Source organism: Abramis brama (genome assembly GCF_963993115.1).
Source record: "Abramis brama genome assembly, chromosome: 5".
NCBI classification, from domain to species: Eukaryota; Metazoa; Chordata; class Actinopteri; order Cypriniformes; family Leuciscidae; genus Abramis; species Abramis brama.
In genome coordinates, this window is record NC_139967.1 from 24,687,696 (window position 1) to 24,712,118 (window position 24,423).

At 38.7% G+C, this 24,423-nt stretch overlaps 1 protein-coding gene across 5 annotated transcripts in view; it reads right to left on the bottom strand.

The window, feature by feature from the left end:
- Positions 1-467: 467 nt before the first annotated feature.
- mink1 (misshapen-like kinase 1) overlaps positions 468-24,423 on the bottom strand; it is a 40,769-nt gene continuing 16,813 nt past the window's right edge. The window contains exons 10-32 of one of the 5 annotated variants that reach the window (XM_084113281.1): positions 23,859-23,928; positions 22,804-23,014; positions 20,308-20,418; positions 19,498-19,584; positions 17,907-18,083; positions 17,666-17,827; positions 15,728-15,886; positions 15,497-15,576; positions 15,310-15,413; positions 14,736-14,830; positions 14,430-14,453; positions 12,797-12,945; positions 12,551-12,671; positions 12,029-12,145; positions 11,765-11,876; positions 11,036-11,191; positions 9,530-9,673; positions 9,260-9,394; positions 8,499-8,599; positions 7,723-7,872; positions 7,386-7,545; positions 7,073-7,212; positions 468-4,846 (exon numbers count right to left, since the gene is read on the bottom strand). In XM_084113281.1, the coding sequence (XP_083969407.1) occupies positions 4,763-4,846; positions 7,073-7,212; positions 7,386-7,545; positions 7,723-7,872; positions 8,499-8,599; positions 9,260-9,394; positions 9,530-9,673; positions 11,036-11,191; positions 11,765-11,876; positions 12,029-12,145; positions 12,551-12,671; positions 12,797-12,945; positions 14,430-14,453; positions 14,736-14,830; positions 15,310-15,413; positions 15,497-15,576; positions 15,728-15,886; positions 17,666-17,827; positions 17,907-18,083; positions 19,498-19,584; positions 20,308-20,418; positions 22,804-23,014; positions 23,859-23,928 (2,849 nt within the window). In that variant the 3' untranslated portion in view covers positions 468-4,762. Of the gene's footprint in view, positions 4,847-7,072; positions 7,213-7,385; positions 7,546-7,722; positions 7,873-8,498; positions 8,600-9,259; positions 9,395-9,529; positions 9,674-11,035; positions 11,192-11,764; positions 11,877-12,028; positions 12,146-12,550; positions 12,672-12,796; positions 12,946-14,429; positions 14,454-14,735; positions 14,831-15,309; positions 15,414-15,496; positions 15,577-15,727; positions 15,995-17,665; positions 17,828-17,906; positions 18,084-19,497; positions 19,585-20,307; positions 20,419-22,803; positions 23,015-23,858; positions 23,929-24,423 lie in introns of all 5 variants that reach the window. The other 4 variants (XM_084113278.1, XM_084113280.1, XM_084113282.1 and 1 more) reach the window with 4 other exon arrangements.

The window sequence follows — 24,423 nt, forward strand, 5'->3', positions numbered from 1 at the left end:
ACATCAAATATTGAGCCAAAACAGTATTAAAAGTGGCTTAGAATACAAAAGTGTCCTTAAAATCAAGCATTACATTTTTTTTTTTTTACCATAGAATAAACTGCACTGGCCCAGCAAGCAATATTATGAATATGACAATGTTATAAACGCATATACATAAGTGTGATACTGAACACATGAAACAAATTAGCCATATTATTTATAAATTATACATTTGCACCTTAATGCAATAAAGTTTGATTGGATGCACATACTTTTAATGTCACCATCAAGAGATATTTTGTAAAACATTTATGATTTAATCTATTTGATAATTATCTAACATGTCATAAAATGATATGGACACATGCAGGAATAAGCTAATAACATGATTCAAACAAGAGAATTCAAATTTATTGTTTAAAGAAATCTAACAGTGAGTGAGCTTGGAAGGAATAAAAAAAAAAAAAAAGGAGTTACACAAGGAGTTGTAACAGATCAAGTTATTTTAATTCTCAAATAATGCTGTATTGAGACATTACAGACTTGTGAATGCATTCAATCGTTAAGACTTAAAATCATCTGTTCATGAAATCATTCCCTCTCCTAAACAGAAACACTAAAAATGTCTGAAACATCTACTTTTTTTCTGAAACAAAAAATTATAAGCAGTAAATTATAATAATCAACCCATCACAGAGGATCAACTTTGTCAAGACCTCCAAATCCAACCTTTAACCTCTCCTGGCTACTGCTATGAGATTGAACCAAAAGCACACAGTAAAAGAACTACAAATGATGAACTCTTTTTCTTTGGAGTAGTAAATATTTGACAAAAAATCAGCTAAGGGATTAATTTGTATTACTAGAGAACGGCGAGAGAAATGCCACTTCTTGTTAGAGTAGATAAATACCTCAAACACAGCAGTAAAGGCCTTAAAACGAAAACCAGACAGCTCCACGTCTCTCGAAGACCGCTACACACATGACCTGGTCTAGCTTTTTAAAGACTGACTCTCGTTGGATAGAATAGACAATGGGCATTTAATGAAAAAACATTTGTTCAAATCTGTTGCAGACTCTAGGAAGGGGATGGAGTGGAAAATATCTGCACCTAAACCATGGATTTGGTCAAACTCTTCCAAGCCTTCGACAGATCGGTTTAATAAACCAGAATAAAACAAACTGATTACATTCAATAACGTCTGCAATAAAGCCAACAACGTGTGCCTTCAAAACAACCCCTGACGTGTGAGATTTCACATCAATACGAGTTTTTGTACGAGATCAGGCCTGTGGTCAGCTGCTGTAGAATGACTAAAATGTGTTCGTCAGTGGCATTTACAAACATGACCGGAGTCGAGTCCAGTGGTGATGCGTGTATGTTTGAACATACTGGTTCTCAATAGCTTTCGACTGGTCTTGTTTTCTCTCTCTCTCTCTCTCTCTCCCCCCCCACCCGCTCTCTTTCCTCTGAGGGAATAATGAACAGCACACACGCGGATATAAACGCAAAAATAGCTCTCCTATTCACACATGCACAGTCGCACACCCACACGCTCGCTTTTATAACACTCGCTGGGAAAAAGAGGGGAGAGAGACGAGTCGAACTGAATGTACAGCTCGACAGGGAGAAGCTTTGTGCTCCAAAAAAAAAAATACTGTTACATACATAAATGCAATTCTTTATTCATTTCTACTGACAAGGTTACGTTCATTATATTCTTTTTTTGTCAATTCACATCTATTTAGGTCAAAAATAAGAATGATTCAGGGGTTACTGTATATACACACACACACACACACACATTTCCTCCCAACAGGCCATGGTAATCCAAATATAAACTCTTCCATCTAATTAATAAAGCATATCTCCCCTCTATTTTTTATTTTGTTGTTCATTATATCATAATTCTGCTATAAAAACATAAATTCTGTCATTAGCGTGAATGCTGTTATACACATTTACTTTTAAGCATAAAGGCAAAATCTCAGCAAATTCCAAGAGCTCTTGGGATGCCAGGGACTGTTACATCAAACGCATGCGAGCAGCTCCTCACCATGACAACCCGAACCTTTTGTGAACCTCCGGCATGAAAACCAGAGGCTTTCCCTGTTTGGCAAAATGATATAGCCACTGAAACGGGAGCTACGAGCATCACCATCAAGCACTTTGGAACAAAGAGCTCATCGTGTCATGTAACTGTAGGGCATTTGAACTGCATTATGGTGTTAAAGAAACATCTAAATACTGCGGAGGAACGCACTGCCTTCAAACTGGAGGAATGGACTCTATATGGCATGGCTTTGTGCTAAATCAGAGTGAGAGGAGCCTGTCTTGGTGCTCTGGCTATTGTCAGTTTAAGTGCACTTTGTTGGCACAAGACCTATAACTGCGCACTGGACTTATTCTCTTCCCTGAACTTCAGTTCTTATTGAAACAATCACATGCTCACACACACACACACGCACACAATCGATCAAATACACCCAACCCTAATCCAAGGCACTGTTATTTCAGTAAACATGGCAGTTTGATTTACTAAGCAAGAAAATGCTTAAGTTCTATAGCAAGTAAAAGATGAGGGGCGAGAAGAAAATTAAATAAGTCTCAGAGAGAGTGAATCGGTTATAATGGCACAGTAGTGTTCAAGTAGTTTGATTTCGCACACCTACAGATGATGAAAAATCAAACTATTAGTCTCCGCCTCTCTCTGAAATGCAACTATTTATAATTATTTGTCTGAAGTGTTGTGCCGCAATGTTAAATGATGACTGACTGAATGTGTCATTGGCATTTAGTGCTCGTCTAGACTGTGCGACAGCAGCCAATGAGTCCAGCGAGAGGAGAGGGGAGGGGAGGGGCAATTAGGTAACCTATGATGATTGTACCGCCACAAACTACTTTACAAATCAGTGCTAAAATCATTTAGTGTTAATAACTACAAAAAAATGTTCAGGAAGGACCAAAGTGCAACAAATATTAGAGTACACAAACTTGTTACAGTGATACAATGGTATAATACCATCTTTGTCAAATAGGGAATGAGAAATGAAAAGACTAGATTGAGAAGGTGTTCTATTCATGTAAATGTAGATTATCTGCATGGAAATGAGTGAAAAGTTTGAGAATAATCTCTGGTCTAGTATTGCAGAGCTGGAGACAGTAACACCAGGCACAAACCCGTCACTAATCCTTAAACTATTGCTTTGTAGTGATCCTACTGTATCTTACCGATTCATATTTCCACTGCTCACTCTCTCTCTCTCTCTCACACACACACACACACACTTCGTTTGCACACTGTCAGATAAACAAAAGAATATTCTTGCTCCGATCCACCCAAGTCTTTGTATAAAGCATGACGTTTCTGTTGCTAAAACATGGTGGGGTCCAAATATTAAACAAAAAAAGTCTGATCAAATGCACACGTCCCTGATGAACTACAAGCCTGCCTAAAAAAACTACACTTTCCAGAAGCAATTTTGACAGCACAAACTTGACTCGGTTATGAAATCACTCTCAAGTGTATTATGCAGTCGTGTAGTGATTGTACTCCTAAAAAAAAAAAAATCATGTGCCTACTGAATACAAATAAGACTTATCTAAATACGATCATGACTGCTATGTACAATTTACATTGTGACAACCGAACTATACGTTTATGCTGCCAAAAAGTGCTTTTAATCATATCCGGAGTAACTTACTGTATCTTCCTGCCTAAAATCAGAATAACCCAAGAGAAACTCCCTCGTGAAACTTCGAACAAGAACGAGCACACAGCACGTATTGCAATAGAACAGCTATAGAACAGCAGATAATAAAAGTAGGAATAATACCAAATACGTTTACATACGGAGAATATTAAACTGTAGTATATATATGATGATACTTCTCACATAGAAAAAAAAAAAGTGCTTTGAAAAGCGAAACCAGAGACTGTTGCTCCATTATGGGTGACTTGGTCTCACCAGCTGACTAGTGGAAAAGTAAAACGCAAGATTCTGCTTTGTAAGCGGCCACCGACATTTCCATCGAACAAACAGTTTGGTGACATAGGCGTCAGATTATTGTTTATACATCAAGAAAGTGAAAACCTTCCCTCGTTCGGAAGGGAAGCTGTCTCAGAATATGTTAAAACTCATATTGTTAAATCAGTTTCTAAACTTCTACTTGTTGAAAGAAAGCATTATATCACTTTTATCTGAAACTCTGAATGCAACCATTAACAAACAACTACTACACTATACAGTGGAAATGGAAAATTACAGATGTTGCAGTACCACCTCACACCACTGGAGTTTCAAGTTGTTTCTGCTGCTCAAAGTAGCTTATAAAGTCTCTCAAACACACACACACCGCTGCTGCGTCACAAGACGCGCGCGATTCTCGTAGTTTACACACATTTTTAGTAGAATAATGTACAATTATCCTTTTTGTCTGGTCCTAAAAACTTCAGAAATATCATCGGAGAGGAACGTTGGCCCCAGTGAGCTGAAAGCTAACCCATAATTAGATGAACACCACATTGAGGTCAGCAGCGCGCTCACGGCAGACACACACACGCCTAGTACAGTTGGCTCAGAGATCACAGGAGAATGGTGAAGGAGTGTCTTCAGGAAGATGTGAAGTAAATAACTATGTGTGTGTTATGTCTGTAGGAGTGTGTGTATTTACACAGTGTGAGAGTGTATGTGGGTGGTGTTGTGTGTGAGGACTCTTTATCTCTTCAGTGTTTGTATGTGTGCACACAGCAGAATCTATGTTTATGTGGCGGCTCTTTCACCAGTTCATAATGCAGTTTCTGTTGAGGGTCATAAAGTAGACCTGACTGCTGCCGCCAGAACGCACTGACGCAAAGAACACCTGAAAGAAAGAAAGAAAGAAAAAACATGATTGCATTATAAAGTGGATGAGTATTTTTACTGAATTGATATTCAGTTAATAGTAGTAAATAATATTTTAAGCATTACCCTATTCTAAAAATCACAATAAATTACAACATTACTTAAAAAGACACCCTTTAAGTAACATAATTTGTTCTCTACAGGAAAATCTTATCACATTTTCTTTAATTTTTTACATCAATTGTAGTGTTTTTCCTCATCATTTTTTTTTATACATTTTGGTTTATTTAATGTTTCTTGCAGGGGGGGGGGGGGGGGGGGGGGGTCAGGGGTTTAAACTGTATTTAGATATGTACTTACCGTAAAACTTCAAATAATAGCCGAGTCCCAAATAGACGCCTGTCTCTTTTAAACGCCTGGTGTGACGACAGGTTTGGGTAAATAAAGGCCGGTCTCAAATAGAGGCCTGGTCTGTTTTTTTAGTATCGGGTTGTATTTGATCTTCTAAAACCCGTCAGATCGTCTGTTCTATGTTTTGATTAGATTTCACGTGACAGACGCAACCGTTCATGAAGGACTCATCACTATTCGCGCGCGTGTGTGTGTGTGTGAGGGAGAAAGAGGAGATAATATATTTCATTAAAGGGTTAGTTCACCCAAAAATGAAAATTCTGTCAGTAATTACTCACCCTCATGTTGTTCCAACCGCGTAAGACCTTCGTTCATCTTCGGAACACAAATTAAGATATTTTTGATGAAATCTGAGAGCTGATCACTTCTCCATAGGCTGCTAGGTGACCGAAACTTGCTGGCCCAGAAAAGTTATTAAAGAGATCGTTAATATAGTCCAAGTGACTACAGTGGCTTAATCTTAAGTATATCAAGCGACGAAAATACTTTTTGTGTGCAAAAACAAACAAAAATAACGACTTTATTCCACTATTCATTTCCTTCTCTCTGGGCCTCTAGTTGGTTCACGTAGTGTTTTTGCGCTGCGCGTCTGTGTTACACGTCACCACGTAGGCTCACTATTGGCCGACGCTGGTCATGTGTGTGATGCGTGATGACGTGTAACACAGACGCGCTGCGCAAAAACACTACGAGGCCCAGAGAGAAGGAAATGAATAGTGGAATAAAGTCGTTATTTTTGTTTGTTTGTGCGCACAAAAAGTATTCTCGTCGCTTGATATACTTAAGATTAAGCCACTGTAGTCACTTGGACTATATTAACGATCTCTTTAATAACTTTTCTGGGCCAGCAAGTTTCGGTCACCTAGCAGCCTCTGGACAAGTGATCAGCTCTCAGATTTCATCAAAAATATCTTAATTTATGTTCCGAAGATGAACGAAGGTCTTACGCGGTTGGAACAACATGAGGGTGAGTAATTACTGACAGAATTTTCATTTTTGGGTGAACTAACCCTCTAACTTCGGGATGTTATCCTTAGGTATGTGGCCTGACAGTAGCTTCTGATGGAAGCGAGGATCACCTTATCCATTGTTTCAAAGAGGGAGAGCCCTGCGCATCTGGGCGGGAGCTGTTAGTGCAAGCAAGGCAGGCAGAGTTAGCGGAGGCTGGAGAGGGAGAAGTGGAGGAGAGCGACGTGGAGGAGGAATTCGCCAATGAACTTGTAATTGAGGATCGCGGGGATGATGATAGTGATGAATAGAGTAATTTTCTATCACATGATTGCAGTTGTTTTACAGGGTAGCCTTCATTCTTTCTTGTTGATGTGTTTCGGGCAACAAGTTCATATGCTCGATGGATTTTAGCGGTAACTTGTGTTCTGCCCATTGCTGTCACATCGTTTCGTTTTTTATGTTTTCTTTTTTATGCTGACAATAGCCACAGACATTTCTTACATTAAATGATTTGTTAAACACATTCGAATTAATTATAAATAAAACATAATATAATGTGGTAACCTCCTACTGTCATGCTTGATCATCTCAACACTAAATTAAAGGCCTGTCTCTTATAGACGCCTGTCTCAAATACAAGCCGGTGCAGTTCGGCGATTTGGGTAAATAGAAGCTATTATTTGAAGTTTTACGGTAGTCCCATATTTTGGCAACAGAATTGTAAAACTTGCAGACATCATAGACCATAGAATACATATAACATATAAACCTCCTGAGGTTTAGTTAAGTATCCACTCTAGTATCTGCATTTATTTTGAAAAAGAGGCCCTATTTTGTACCCCATTTGTGCAAAGTGCAGTGTGTGTGTGTGAAAATGTATCACCTTGTCATTTCTTTCACACAGGAACTTAAGCCTCTGAGCTCTCTTGTGCATGAAGACTCCATCCAGGTGTCCCGTCTCAACAGAACGGATCTCAATGGCTTTCTCTCCCCAGCCCATAATCTGATTAGAGCAGATGTGGGCTATATGCGTAACACAAATAAAGAGACATACAAATATTTTATCATTCACTTCATTAATACAGGTTCATCTACAACAAGAAAAATACAACTTATGTGCTTTCATTCAGACAGGCCTTTCCCCATTTTCGCGATTCTGCAGAGAGAAGAATATGTTTGTGTGTGCACACACTCACCCACTGATGTGGGCATTTCTCCCCACTGCAGCACTACATCTTTAATGATGCGTCCATACGTGTTGACGTAAACACCCTCATCCTCATAGCACAACAGCATCTCCATCCCATCTGAATTGGGCAGGAATACAATGGCGTGAGGAATCACCTGTGACTGGATCTGACAGATGCGAAGAAAGTAAGAGAGAATGAAAGAGAGGAACAAACATCAAAGGAGACTCATTTCTCTGCAAGTATCCATTAAACTTTCTTCTTTATTTTCCAATTGATCAACAAATCACTGATCGCTTCCATGTCATCTTGTGAAAAAGGTGTATCACATGACAGCGTAACTCACATGTACAGGAATGTAGATGTCATAGTTGTTTCCAGAGTCGACATCAATGGCATGGAAGCCAGCACTTGACCCATAGATTACTTTTAACCTCTGACCCTCTTCCACTGTGAGGTCAACCAACAGAGGCCTATGTGGCAGGTCTCCAAACGACTGGGAAGAAAGACACATACGAATGAGCAGAAGGTTCAAATTACAGCACATTACAGAGATTGTGTGGAATGATGAAGTGAATCTTTTACAAAAATTTGCCAAGCTAGTTAATCCAGTGTTTTGCCAAGCTAGTTAATCCACCCCAAAAAACCTCAAAGTGAACTTGAAAATGCTACTTGTAAACAAAAACTGCGCTGTCTCTCTCTCTCTAAAAAAGATACTTGCTACTTTCTATTACTATTTAAATATAGTATAGTATTTATTATTCCTTGCACTACCAATTACAAGTTTGGGGTTGGTAAGATTTTTTAAAAAAAATCTGTTTTTGAAAGAAGTCTCTTATGCTCTCCAAGTTGTTTTTTTGTTTTCTATTAGAACATACTTTAAAATGTAATTTATTCCTGGGATGACAAAGCTGAATTTTCAGCATCATTACGCCAGTCTCTTCAGTGTCACATGATCCTTCACAAATCATTCTAATATGCTGAACAAAAAAAATCTCTTACTGACCCCAAAATTACCCTCAATTTAAAAAAACATCAACCTTGTAATGGCCAGTAAACACCATGTAAGTCGAGCACATGATAAATAAACCAATCTGACAATAAGAAAAACTTGTGGTCTACCTTGAAGGCCATGAATTTGTGGTAAGGTTTGGGAGCCCAGGCGTAAACCTCCACCGCATTCTTCATAGCGATAACCAGAAACTTAATCCTTTCATATTTCACTAAAAAAAAAAAAAAAAAAAGGTTCATAGCACCTTTAATAAATGTAATGAAGTACTTAAATGTGACGTATCTGAGGTGGCTACGGAACTGTAGACACCTCAGTTCAAGCGACAGCGCGGAGCGCGAGTCTTCCACTTTAATCCAAGTTATAGCACACACACAAATTATGCATGAACATCAAAAGATGTTTAAAGATACAGTACAACTTACTGAAATGAATCAATTCCTCAATCAGTGTTTCAACCGTGGATAATCAATAAATCATCTTGTGAACAATGCCACGTAATGTTGCATTTACCTCAGTAAAGTTATTCAGTGTTCACAGTTCACTAGTTGGCTATCAAAAACACTACAGAGGAGCTTATTTACTCTTGATATGTATGTTTTAATAAATTTGCCATCAAGACGAGTGTTTATGAATTGCATACAAATATTTCAGTTATTTTCAAAATGATTTCTGAAAATAAATACCAGTTGAATATAATAGCTCCGTTGTTAATATTAACATCTAATACTATAGTAAAGTACCAAATGAGATTGTTCCTTGTATAGTTTACAGCATTAGTTAGGAGAGATTTTTTCCTTAAGAAAATCGAATTATTGGTATCTGCGGATAAGGAGAAATTTAGTATCAGTGCAGTCTATAATTGTACACTTACCAACTTTGTAGTGGACACAGCCCTCCATTTCCCCTACAGTGGTCCAGCCCTGTTTCTTCTCCACCTCTGGGTCATTATGGAGGATTTTATTCCTCAGCCAGGCCAGATAATACACACGCACCTTATTCTTCTTGCCTGAGAGAGAGATACTGAACATCAAGATCCTCTAAATGATGTGCTTGTATGTATCCATGTGTCCTCCTAACAGAATGATGAGTAGATGCATGCGTGTATGTGTTTGTGTAAGTGATATATAAGTCCGTGTGTAACCTGATATAGTGATGAGGAGGTTCAGTCCCTCCAGAACATCCATCTGCTGAAACCTGCGTGAGTTGATCAGTGGATAAACTTTACCCTGGCCACTTCGATCCAGCAGCTTCAGACCGTTCTCTGTCCCCACCAGCAGATTCACACCTGACAGAACAAACACAGTTATAACACACACCCTCATGACCTATAACATGCACAGGCAGTGTTTGGGGAGCTACTCTCAAAATTATAGCTTGTCAAGCTTTGGGCTTCACTGAATTTAAAGTAGTTCAGATGCAGTCAAAACTATTTTGATAAGGCAGTTTGACAGACTCTGAAGGAGTAGCAGCAAAAAAAGAAAGAAAAAAAAAAGACACACTTTGTGGTGAAAAAAACAACAAAACGTAGGTATTGAATTCCAGGCACCTAGAAATGTTTGGCGCTAAGAAACATGACCCAATGGCCGTTTCTATACTTTTTGTCCATATTTTATGTAATTTGGCCAGTGGGTGGCACTGCCACCAAACTAGTCTTGCACATTCAGGGAATTAAGGCAATGACAGCAGAAAGTTCATATCAGTACATCAAAGAGTTACACACACATAGCCTTACTTCCCGTATGAACTCATATTGTGACAAATGCTGTAAATAACTCGACTGCCAAGTGACAAGCTGATGAAGCAGGACAAGTTTGGAAAAGATTTGGGCAGAAAATGTCAATGGGCAGAAAGTTGAAGGTAGAAATCACTTGTTGCTCTGGCATCGCCGCAGAACCAGAGGAAACGGTCCTGTTTCTAGGACACTTGCTTCAAGCATTTTTAGCTTAAATATGCATGGGTTTGAGGGACATTGAGACACGTTCTCGTCAACGTGCCAAATTGCGCAAACTTCACACAAAACACACACCAATGAGCTAAAATTACCCGAAATGACCCAATGGTACTTGAAATCAAGGACATTTTAAAAGGGCTCTCGATGCACTAACTTGGACATGTCTGTTTTGAACACTAGCTCAAGTTGTTAGCAGCTCTCTCAAAAGCAGATATACATGTGTTCAGATTGCGAAATTGTTAAAGTCACCATGAAATCAAATTGGACAATTCTTATATTTTACGGAATAGCGCAGTATTTATTATAAATAATGTATCCGTGCACATTTTTAAAATGCATGTGCCCTCGTAATCTTTAATAAAAAAAAAATATTCCTGTTTACTGGCGCAAGGCCTGAACAACCTGTCACTCACATGAGATCACAGCAGTAGCAAACCACAACGGTCCAACCATCCAATTGATTTCCGATGGACAAAATCAAGTCCCGCACTACATTTTTTCTAGTTCGAGAAGCTGTTTCACTTTAGATAAACGTTGCAATAGGGAGGATAAGACTATCACATCTGTTTCATGCCGACCTTAAAAGACAGCTGAGAAACCATAATGAAAAATGTAGTTTGTTAGTATAGCAAACACTGGCAAGCTTTCACACAGACACACGCACACACACACAACCCATTCTCGTTCAGCTCTTACCCCAGAGAGCAGCACAGAGGATTTCAGAGTTGAATCTCTTCTTGTATTTGCGGATTTCAGGAGTGTCACTAACTGGACGAGTGTTGGTGGGATTGACATTGACCATGGAGCCTTTCCTTACTTCCAGCTTCAGCTGCTCAAAACGTGAGCCCAGACCTACAACACCCACAAACGACACAATCAGAGAACCGAGAAGCACAGCAGTGAGTGATTGAGTCATCTGTCAGCAGCAACTTCACAACAATGAAGCAATGATCGTAAATTATTTTCTTAATCAGTTCTTTTGTTTTCCAGTAAAAAACACATAAGGATCCTTAAAACAAGATACACATACTTTCAAATAGATTAATTCTTACGTCAAGACACAATTCAAAGACTTAAGATATACAAAGACAGTACACTCATATTACTATGAACGGATAAAATAGCAGTTGAAGTGTTGTGGAGGCAGTCAAATGCAAATATCTGTTGCAGTGTGACGTCACAAATAGACAGAGGTGGAAAACAAGTCTTTTTGGCAGCTTGGTATTTTTGCAGCGAGGATGAATTTTTCAGTTGTTTTTAATAGTACAGTGACCTCTTAAATGTCAAAAGATCAAAGAAAATGTGATTCCTTGTGTCATGATCCCTTTAATGCTATTTGAGCATTAGAAACAACATTAATGGGACAGTTCATGCGAGATTGTAAAAAAAAATACCTAGCAATTGTCAGTCAATTTAATACCGTACCTCCAACAGAGATGTTATCTCCTGTGCCCCCTGATGGTTGGTACATTCCTAGGTCCACAAAGGTAGTAAAAGAGGACTTTCCAGAGGCCTTCACCAATCCCCTGGACTGATACTGAAATTGATTGCATGATCTTAGTTAATCAATCAACTACACACATGTTGTGCAGTGTATCTGTGTATCACTCAAACAAAGTAAGAAAACATGATACAATTATATATGGTGGAGAGAATGAAGCTTTTAAAAGTTAGGTGGGCAGAGCTCACATCATAGGCAGAGTCTTTCCCAGGGGAAGAGTGGGAGGCCGAGTCTGTGGGAGAGTGGGAGGGCTGAACCACATCAGGCAGGTTGGTGTATCCATTATGACTACGCTTCTCTGGAGTCTGCCAAAAACAAACACACAGAAACAAACACACATTGGCACAGGTATTATTCATGTTCTACTTGATTTCACATAGGAAAAACATAGTCCATCAAAAGCAGTAAACCCATTTTTTTTTTTACACATGCAAACAAACACTCAAAATATTTTTTTTCTGAGGCACTACTGATTGAAACTCTCAAACTGTAGGTAGTGAATCACCCCCCAAACATAACCCTCACAGAAAACTTACATTTTTACATTTTATTTAAGAAACGTTTAGTAAGTTTAATTAGCCATTTGAATTAAAGGGACAGCTGGATGTCCTTATAATGTGGGTGTAGAGACCTGAAACCTGAATACATTTAATCTTCAATGTAGGTAAAACCAGTACGTATACACACACACACACACACACAAATCCTACCCTTTGTACAAGCATGGTTTGGTCTCCATATCCTCCAGCACGTTCTTCGTCTCCTCCTTCACCTTCCTCCTCCTCATGGACCACCATAGTGTTTACAGAGTCAGAATCTGCATCACGTGGGCTGATACACACATTAAAAGAAAACAAATGAAAACCAAAAAAAACAAATCATCCAGACATTTTTTTTTTTACAGACTTTGTACCTAACATAGTGAAAAAATAAATCACACAATCGTTGTCTCCTACCGGTCAGTAGGGCTTTCCTCTTCTGCTCCCTCTCCACTCTCACTCTCTTCACTGCTTTCACTGCTTTCTGAGGAAGAGGAGTAGTCATTAGCCTTCACCGGGGGCCGCGGCTGCTCCTCTGCCCGCTCCTTAGAGTACAGCCCATGGTCCTGACACATTCACATGAAGAAGAAATCAACATGCAAGTGAGCAACACTTCATCACATCTCACATCTAGAGTCACCATTACAATAGCATTGGATCTCCCCAGATTAAGTCAGACCATAAGAGTTTGATCATGCATTCTGGCTTTCAAAAGCTATCTGGAAAGTGGGTGTGGTAATGGGATCTTTGGTGGGGAAGGTGAATGTGGTTATACAAAGGCTGTGAACGTGGGACTGTCCCTCTACAGACGCGATGGTTGTGGATTGGTGTTCAGTTGAAAACAACAGGACAGAGATTTCTGGAGAAAAAAAACGTGAGATGCTACGCAATGTTCTGAGATGCATGTGTAAATAGCGCATTCTCTGTGAACGGCTCTTAAAGGAATAGTTCACCCAGAAATGTATATTCTGTCATCAATTTCTTTCTTCAGTGGAACATCAAAAAATACATTTTAATAATGTCCACATATGTCACATGATCAAATAATGAAAGCCAATGGGCTCAAAAACAAGACCTCAATGAATGATAGTATGGGGGAAAAAAACATTTTAAAATACATCTTATTTTGGATTCCACAGAAGTCAGTCATACAGGTTTGGACTGACATGAGGGCCAGTAAAGAATGCCATTTTTTTTAGTGAAATATCCCTTTAAGAATGTATCCCTGCAAAAATGGATTGCTGTAGACACTTTTTGTCTATTTAATGCTTTTCTCATCTGCCTTTACTCATCTGAACTCATCTTCATTGGTATGCCTTTGTCAGAAAATATACAGTACTGTTCAAAAGTTTGATGCTGGTAAGATGTTGTAAAAGTCCCTTTTGCTCTCCAAGGCTGCATTTATTTGATCAAAAATGTTTTCTATTTTAACACATTATAAAAGTAATTTATTCCTGTGATTGTAAAGCTGAATTTTCAGCATCGTTACTCCAGTCTTCAGTGTTGCTTGTTCCTTCAGAAATCATTTATGCTGATTTGCTGCATTTCTTATAATCAATGTTGAAAACAGTTAACTACTTAAACATTTGTGGAAACCCTGATTCGTTTTTTCTCAGGATTTTTAAATGAATAAAAAGTTCAACAGAACAGCATTTATTTGAAACAGAAATCTTTTGTAACATACAGGTCTTTACTGTCACTTTGATCAATTTAATGCATCCTTGCTGAACAATAGCATTAATATATTTAAAAAAAAACACTGACCCCAAACTTTTGAATGGTATTGCCTATGGTAAGTGATTATTGATTCACTTGATTCATTCATCTGCATATCCAAACCGTAATTAATTTGATTGACAGACTTAATATTTTAAATCTTATGTAATTTATGCTGTGATTCACCAGAATTACATTTTTATTATTCATTATTTTAAAAATGCAATGAAAAAACAACATTCATTTGACAATTAGCATCATTATGAGAAAATGCAAGCATGCAAGAACACACACCGATACAGACTCATGCTGATACACGGATACGGGCACTGACCTCTCCTATCGCTCTCTTATAGCTCTGAGGGCAGGAAGAGGGAGAGGAAAAGAGATTGATGTGAGGAGAGAGGGATGAGAAGGATAAAGGAGCAGAGGAAATGTAAGGAACAGAGGTTATAGTGTTTAGAGGAGGGCCGAGTGTGTTCATTCTATACAAGACACGGGCGAACGATTTTGGACTCTATGTGCATGAGTGAGTGTATTTTTAACATGCGACTCTTTTGTTTGTGTGTGTGTGTGTGTGTGTGTGTGTGTGTGTGTGTGTGTGTGTGTGTGTGTGTGTGTGTGTGTGTCTGTATCTCACCGCTGGCCTGCTGGGCCTCGATGAGGTTCGGGATTCTCCTGGTTTGTGTCGGCCGTCATGAGAGAGGGTGGGGGAGGAATCCATCTTGGACGAGCCTGAAATGAACCCGCAACAACATTATAAACTTTATAATTCCTGCAGACAAACCCTGTTTTCCAACTGCGAATGTCCCCAGATGTTCCCAGATGGATTGGAATGATTAAACATTATTTTCTATTATCTAACATTCATACAAACCTTTTTTTAAAACATTTATTAAGCAGTGCCACCTGGATTTCATGTGAAAGTACAATTATCTGTAAATATTTGTGGTCCTGGTCGCCCATTCACAAGGCAATGGTGGCACCAGCACAGAAATATTCATAATTCTGCTTTTCTGCAGGACAGGTGAACATGTATTGATTAATTTGTTTGGGATTTTTATAAGCTAATCTTGCTTTTCTCCCTCCCAGGATTCTTTGCGGTCAAATTGTGGAAATAGGACAAATTGCAAGCTAACGCAAAGATTGCAGAGTGTGCTTGATTTTGCACTAAATTCTGCAAGTTGGCAAAACACAACCCACACAACACTCACTGAGTATGCGGTGTCTCTCTAGAGAGCCGGTCTGTGGCAGGTTGGACATGATGCTCATGCTGTCTCCTCTCTCCCAGCGCTCATTGCGACTCAGATCGGGATTACTGACACAGAATAAACACACGGTGCAGGAGTCAGTGCAGTCATATGATTTGTGTCACTTCAGTTGAATGCGCGTGTATGTTACCTTGCTCGGACTGGGTGTCTGATACCAGAGGAGAGATTTGTGTTCAGTGCGGTGGCTATGGAGGCTGTTCTCTGAGGAATCTAAGGGAGAGAGAAGGACAAGGGATTATGGGAAAATGATACATTAAACCACAATGATATTAATAAGCACCTATTACATTGTGTATTTGCACAAGCTGTTTGCACAAACCTGAGAGAGAGAAAGAAAACAAAAAACAATATTCTGTCTTACTTTAGGAGGTTGTTCAATCTCAGGAAGACGGATCCAGGGTCCCCGGTCGTCTCTCATTGGTCGAGACTGAGGGGCAGGGGTCTCTGAGGTGGGGTCTGAGTTCTGACGGACTAGTTCTCTGGAGTGTAGAGGACGAGGTGTGGGTGTGGGAGAGGGATCCTGGGTGGGGAAGGCGGACATGGTCTTAGTGGGCTGATCACAAAGAGACTGGGAGCGAGGGACAGGAGCGGCGTACGGTTTTAACGGCACCAGGTGGGCCATCTGGAACTACGGTAGATGGGAGTGAGGACAAGAGGACAGGATAAAAGATGAGACATAAGCCAAAAGAAAAGTGAGAGGGTAAAAGGTAGGCCAGTTGGGCAAGGTTAGATTTTTATTTTTATTTGAGAGAGAAATTAGGATTTTTTGTTTGTTTTGCAAAAGGGGTTTAGAAGAGTTTTAGAGAGCGTAAATCAGTAAAGCAGTTTACAGGAAATGAGGGTTGGGCAGCAGAGTAAGGTAGAAGATCAAGTGCAGGATATGCAAGTGAAGAGGATGTTCCCAAAAATGTTGGAGGATTACAGAGGAAACGAGTGGGCCCCACAGGAAAGAAAAAGAAAAAAGAAAGTCAATGAAAAGAGAGTAAAGTGTTAGCCAGAGCATGCAGCATTCAAGAACAGAAATGATGACATCCTCCTGCAAGTCTTTTTCTTTCATGATAAGTACATGATAAATGACTATTAATTAATAAAAAAATAATGGCTAATAACAACAAATCAATATATGCTGGAGAAAACCCTAAAATGTACACTAGCGTTCAAAAGTTTAAGAATATTTTTCTTCAAGAATTAGTTTTTTTCCCAGCAAGAATATATAAAACTTATTTAAAAAAATGACAGTAAAGACAGTTATGATGTTATAATATTTCTATTTCAAATAGTTCTTTTGAACTTACTATTCATTAAAGAATCAGGAGAAAATGTATGACGGTTTCCACAAAATTATGAAGCAGCATGACTGCATTAAACATTGATAATAAGAAGTGTTTTTTGAGCGACTGTTGACTGTTTTTGATAAGAAATATTACCGACCACACACTTTTGAACAATAGTGTACATAGTTCAAAGACATTAAATTACTGAGGTGGACATCTATAAAAAGTGTCTTTAGAAATCAATATATTGTTTTGCATTTACATTTCCATATCATTAAGTTAGGGACACACCAAAACGACGCCAAAGAACTAGCGCTGATAAAAGCCGACTGTGTTGTCACCTCGCATTGCCTACGTCAGGGAAAAAATCTGTTCTTGAAAGGACTACAGACGACTGTCGACTAGCGCGCGTGTTCTGCGCCTGCGTGTAAATGAGATAACTGTCAATTGAAGCAGATAAACTCATCTATATTCGTCATTCAAAAAGGGAACATGAAAGCAGTTATACAAACCATAAACAAAGCAAAAACCATTTTTGAATATAAACCATGCTGATCACGTTCTTTATTCCACTCCGCTCATGTTATTATGAAAATATTTGCGCTGTTGAACGCTCAGGTAAGATGACGTGAAATTAGAACAGTCTTTCTGTCTGTGCCGTCATGACTTCTTAGCTTGCTTTCATCACTTTCGTGTTTATTCTCGTGCACTGACTCGTTTGCTAAACTGAACAGCCAATCAGAGTTCTCCCTCTCACCGACGGCCCGACGCAGATTCTGTTGAATAAAAACGTCAGAAAAAACTATGTCGGCCGGATCTCAAAAACGGCCTGACGTTGCCCGATGGCAGACCGTCGGCTTGGTGTGTCCCTGGCTTTAAACAAAAGACATTAACTAGCATACAGTCCAAAGCAGACTCACACAGATGTTTTCTTGTATTATTATATAAATATTTATTCACACTGCATTCTAGCCGAATATGACCGCTGAGATTTGAGTGAGGGAATAAAATGACAGGTAGCACACCTTTCCCTGCCCACCCTGTGGTTCCACGGGTCTCTGCATGGGTGGAGTCTGTGAAGCTCCTGACTGGCTGATTGATTCTGAACGGGACTGTATGTTGGTGTCAGAGACTGTAGTGCAGATTTTGGGAGAGCCCTGTCTGTTCAGTTTACTGCGCTCCTCAACCTGAGAAACAAAGCATGAGAATTTATATTGTGATGCTTCAATTCAGAGCACTATTGTTTCCAGCAGGGTGTAAGCGTACCTCTCTAGCCCAGGCTGGTTTGTTGTTCTCTAGGTTCTTGCTGTAGTGGTACATCTGTGGTTTCTTGTCTTGCTGCTGCTGCTGCTGCAGTGAGACGAGATACGCGTGCTCCTGCTGCAGCTGTCTCTGAAGTCTCTCCGACTGCCTCTGCTCCTCCAGCTGTTTACGCTTGTACTCCTTCACACACATGAACAAACAATTAATAACTTATTAACTAGAAAAAAAAATGTAGAAGTCATAACATGGCATTTTTTGCAGGCACAGGAAATAATTAACACAAAACAGCACAGTGTCACATGCGCAAACACAGAGACACAAAGAAAAATGTAAAACATATGCCCCTTCCCAACATGCAAAGGAAATAATTATGAATTAATGAATAATTACACACAAAAACGTGATTATTTGAGTTTTAGGATATATTGGCTCACATTCTCTGAAGTTTTTGACAACTAAAGAATGAAAGAAAAACATTTCCCTTAGCTGTACAATTCTTCTGTCAAGGATTTCAAGCAATTGGACAATATGTAAAACAGCCTTGCTGTATTGGGTACACAGTGATGTAATATTGTGTGTAATTATGTCATATTGTATTTTCTTCTGATATTTTGACCTTGTTCGCAGCAAATTGTACATTTAAAATGAAATTAATCCAAGCAATATAAACAAATTACCAAATCAAATCTTTATGTTATATTGACTAAAACATAAACAGAGCTGTGAAGACACATACACGTGTCTCACTTCAGCAAAGGTTCTCATGTTTAAGAACAGGGGTCTAAAACTGCTTTATACTTAAGAGCGTTGTTGTTTTCATTTATAAATAAACTACCATTAAACAGTTTAGAGTCAGTAAAGTTGTGTTTTTTAAATTAATACTTTTATTCAGTAAGGATGCATTCAATTGATCGGTAAATACTTTTATAATGTTAAAAAATATTTCTATTTCAAATAAATGCTGTTCTATTGAACTTTCTATTCATCAAAATAATCCTGACATTTTTTTAAATCACTGTTTCCACAAAAATATGAACCAGCAGCACAACTGTTTTCAACACAGATAATGATAATAAATGCTTCTTGAACAGCAAATCAGTATATTAGAATGATTTCTGAAGGGTCATGCGACACCGAAGACTGGAGTAATGATGATGAAAATTCAGCTTTGATTACAGCTAAATTACATCTTTAAAATATATTCAAATAAAAAACTGATATTTTACAAGCGTAATGATATTTCACAGTATTACTGTTTTTACAGCATTTTTAATCAAATCATTTTAAATAACTTATTTTATTTTCATTTGGAAGGAACAATTAAACATTTAGCTCAACTTATGCTTCTTAACACTAGCTTTGGGTGAATTTAACTTAATACTGTATTTTTCTTTAATGCATATTTTCATCAAATTAATGATTAAATAATTAAAGACCCATGCTCCAGAACATTTCAAAACCCTGCTTTGTATGTTTCAAATTCTGAAACCGGGCGGATTCTGATCATTCCAGCACAATCTCGGGGTCCTGTAACATGACACGCACCAAAACTGTCTGAGGACTGACAGAGGGAAGAGAAAGAAAGGAGTGTTACCATTAGCAATGCCTGCTCCTGCAGTAATTGTTGCTGCAGTATCTCTAACTGCCGCTGTTCTTCCTCCAACTTATGTCTTATAAACTCCTACAGAGAGAGGGATAGAAAGAGATGGAGGGAGAGAGAGAGAGAGAGAGAGAGAGAGAGATGGGGAGCAGTGGAAGAGGAGAGGAAGGAAGAGACGGATCAGAATAGACTCTAAAGGATAGAATAAAAAGGTATTTGAGGGAGCGGACAGATACACCTGTCTGTGCAGCCTCTGAAGATAGAGGCAGACATTTTAAAGAAGTGTTTCTGATGGGCTTTTTAAAATGGCTGAAGACACCTCGACAGAGTGAAGAGATTTGTTCCACGCGCTTCATTCACTTACTGCGGTAGAGCCGTAACGTCACACCGCTTTTATAATCTTAAAATGGCACGCAGTGAGTGTTTACAACTAGTTCCTGCCACTCTGAGGAGTGTGTTGCGTATGCGTGTTTCTCCAGTCGTTTAGAGGAGGAAAACTGAAGGAAGTGTGATGTGAGGCATGTACATGTGAGGTCGTTCTGAAGAGTGTGTCCTGTGGCACATTGTGCACTAATTCATGCTGATTGGTCTTTTGTGTTTCTGTCCGTTTGAATTGTATTGAATGTAGGGCTGCACACGGCTCACCCACACACACACACACACACACACACTGCATTTGAGAACCTGCTGCCATGGCAACCACTCCACAGACATTCCAGGGCCAGAGCTGTGCTGAGTGGGGAACACCCACGCCAGGCTGCGATTGGCCGGCCCGGCTGCAGTTCTGTGGCTGTGATTGGTTACCTGCTCTCTCTCTGCCATCCTCCTGTCCTCCTCTCGTCTCATGTCATCGAGTCTCCGGTGAGGAGCTTTATCCTGTTGCTGCCGCACCATCTCTCTCTCCTTCCTCTGTTGCTGTGCGTGCGTGTGAGAGATAGAGAGAGAGTGAGTCACTTTAACATATTTGGCTGAAATAATGAGAGCCTTCCTGTTGCTAAAAAATCAAGTAATGCTTCTGAGAAGGGAAATTAAGGGGGAGAGAACAGAGAACATAGCCAGAGAAAAGAGAGAAAGCGAAAGTGACTAAGACATTGGGCACAGTTATGGTGAGAGAGAGTGAGTATAGTGATATTGGTGAGTCAGTGCACTGCGGTGCTGTATTCAGTGGGTTAGTGGCTAGATGGTGCTGCTGTCACACCGCACATGGCCTATATACAGTATGAAACTTTGAACAGCAAACCTAAACTATATCATTCCCAACACAAGCAATTTTACAGTATAATTATTCATTTGAATTTAAATATATCAGCAAGACAAAGTGTGTTTGTGAGAAATTTATGGGATATATATACAGTATGTATGCATGTACATATATTTTTTTCATATACAAGTGGTATTAGAGATGATGAGAAAAGCATCTTGCACTTCAATGGAAGAACATCCGACTACTCAATGACAAATTTACTTTTATGATTAGTGAGCTAGAAATAGTGCAGAAGAGTTAAATATTAACTTTAAAATTGTTAAATTAATAGTATTTAAATACCAATAATGTTATTAATAATGATGTTATAATTATTATTAATATTTATTGTTCCTATTATTTTTATTCTATCAAGTAAGATTATTAAATGTTTTCGAAAGAAGTATCTTATGTTCACCAAGGCTGCATTTATTTGATTAAATATACAGTTAAAACAGTAATATTGTGAAATATTTTTACAATTTAAAATAACAGTTTTCTATTTAAATACTTTGCTGATTTTGTGCTTTGGAAACATTTCTTATCATCAAATATTCAAAACAATTGGGCTTAATAGTTTAGTGATAGATTTTGTCCCCCCCGAATTCTTTTTGAAATGCATTTAATTCAGCATTTATTTGAAATGGAAATCTTTTGTAACATTGTAAATGTCTTTACAGTCCTTTTTGATCAATTTAATGCATCTTTGCTGAATAAAAGTAATACACTTTTGAATGGTAGTGCATTATTAAATGAAAATAATATATTTCAGCTCAAAATATTCCTTTGCTTTCAATGGGATTGCAAATTTGGTCAGATTTTTAAAGTGGTCTCAGACTTTTGTACCCTACTATACAAAGTTAATTAAGTGCCATATTCTATATCCCTCAGCAAACATGTCTTGATCCCACCTGTTCTTGATTATTAATTAGCTTAGCTGTGAGGGGCTTGACTTTGGGAATCTCTCCTAGTGTACAAAGGCAGACATGAATATAATGGCTTATGATGCTCAGTACATAACAAATACACACACTCCTTTGTGTTGTGGCCTATTCATCACCCCATGTCTCTCTCAGCTAGTGTAGGATAATCAGGCAGTCATGCTAATCATGTCCTTCCACAGTCATCCAGTGACAATGACCACTTTCAAATCAATTAAAAGTCTGACTTTGCAGAGTATGTAGAGTTCTCACCCATTTACCGGGTGTGTCTCTCAAATTCACCAACATGTACCTAACAAAATTCCACAAATACCTCCCTGTGTTCACTCTAATGAAGAAAGACCGGCTCCAGATAAGAGAAAAATGTTCAGCACTTCAACAAACACTGCTGTAAATCTTCTGGCTGTGAACTACGTGTTTTATGTCAAACATTGACTTTTCTAAAATATTCTGCTCATAAATTTTAGCAGCGTTCAATGAGCTGTTCTGATCTATATTCAGTCCAACATTCATGGACAGGAAATAAAATCTAAAACACTTTAAGGATTAGGCCACCAAACAATGAAAATCTTGTCATTAATTACTCTTGTTATTACATACTTGCATCACCTTCTATTCTCTGGAACCCAAAATAATACACTGGGCACGTTTTTAAATATAATGAAAGTAAATAAAGATGGAGCTGTTATGCTTCAGGGAAGGTTGCAAAAAGAACCATAAAAAAAATCATAAAAAAACTTTTTTTTTTGCATAAATTTTTATTTATTTATATATATTTTAGTTAGAATTATCGCGCTCCTATTCTTTTGCGATCTGTCTGTTTGGCGCTTGCGTGCGGCGGCCCTCGTTCACTGAAGTTCAGCAGAGACTAGCTTACATAAGGCTCGTCCACTTCAGACAGCAAAATGGGAATTTTTGCAAGACTTTCTAACACTGACAGATGGAGATTATACCTGTGAAGTTATGCATGGAGGAAAATACCACATCTCAAACAGAGCAAGTATCTGTCAGTGCACAAATACAGACCACCTTTTATGATTGGCACTCTGCCCTTATTTCCTGTGAGAAGAAAGATGATGTTCAGTGACTTTCATGTGCACATGCATGCATGTGTACCTCCTCTAAGCGACGCCTCTGTTCTTTCTGCTCCTCTATCCGTTTCTGCCGGTCATGCAGCAGCTGGCGTTTGTGCTCCTCAGGGTCTCTGCGCTGAGCGGCGAGCTGCGCCTGCTGTCTTTTTAAGGCCTCTGAACGCTCCTTATTCTCTTGCTGCAGCCGCAGGAAATCCCTCCGCAATGTCGACTCACCAGGAACATTCAAAATAGAGCTTCAGACATAAATAAACAGAGAAACAGGAGAGTCAGTTGATTTAGACAGTTAAGGTTTGCAAGGAGGACTGAACGTTCATCTCTCTCAGTTACATCAAGGGCATGCACTCATGTGCAAGTGAGTAGGGATTGATCCATGTTGAGTAACATGATAAAGCATTAATGGAGCATTACGAGGAACCATCTAGGACCATAAAATAGTTCCCTAAACAAATCTATTAAGGGTGTAATTTCTGCCCCAAAGCTCCAAGCGCAATTGCAAAAATAATGATTGTTTCCAAATAGCAGTTGTCATGATTTGATGATCCCACCTTAAACAAACAAATGGCTTACTTATTACTGACTCATCCAGACATGTACAGACGAGTCTCAAATCTTTTCTCAGAAGTTTTATGTGAATCAAAAGATAAATTGAATTCAAGCCAAGTCTCAAATCAGTTATCTACTAGTTCAAGTCAAGTCAGTTATGTACTAGTACTCAAGTCAGTTATCAACTAGTCTCAATCTCAAGTCAGCTATCTACTAGTTTAAGTCAGTTCTCAAGGAAAATTGATTACCAAATCAAATCTTAAGTGAAATTATCTACTAGTTTATGTGAAGTTTTAGGTCAATTATCTAATAGTTTAAGTCAAGTTGCAAAACCTTTTTTTTCTCACTTTAATGCAGCTCGACCCTAGAGTTTAGCTATCTCTGGTGTCTCTATACATTAAACTTTGATATAAAATTCACACACTATATAATGCTAAGTTAAAGTTACAAAATGTCAGCAACACTGGGGAGAGCTTCTGCAATGTTGTGTAGTGCTATGTAGGGTTGTGTAAACACAGATGCTGCTGTGTTTACCTGGATTCTCTCTCATCACCTCTGTTCTCATCCTCTTCATCACTACCGCTGTACTCGTACTCAGTCTCCTCTGAGAGGAATCAAGACAAAATGAAAAAGTGAGAGAGAGAAAGAGGGAGAGAGAGAGAGAGATATGAGGGCAGGAAAATAACAAGAAAGACTTTAGGCATTAATATAATATGGCTCAACACAGTTTATGCATACTGCAGCACTTTAGAGTCTAAATCATCTGCACTCTTCCTTAACTGATACCGTGTGAGCTCTAATAATAATGCTGAAGGCTGCTGGCTGGATGCTTCCATTTTTAGCTTTTCTTCATTCTTCATATCCAGAAAGAAACATAATTCAAGCCCAGCTGTGCTATTTGATTACACTCCTGGCCACAGATCTCATGAGTTACTCTAAGCTACGCAGTTATGCACAAGCACCCTATTTGTGGTCCAAGGCAAAGATGAGCTCTGATTGGATGGGAGTCTTGGTGACCTCACTGCACAAAGGCAAGTAAACAAACTTTATTAAATATTCTGTTCCACCACAGAGCTCCTGTGGACAAATTATAATCTAT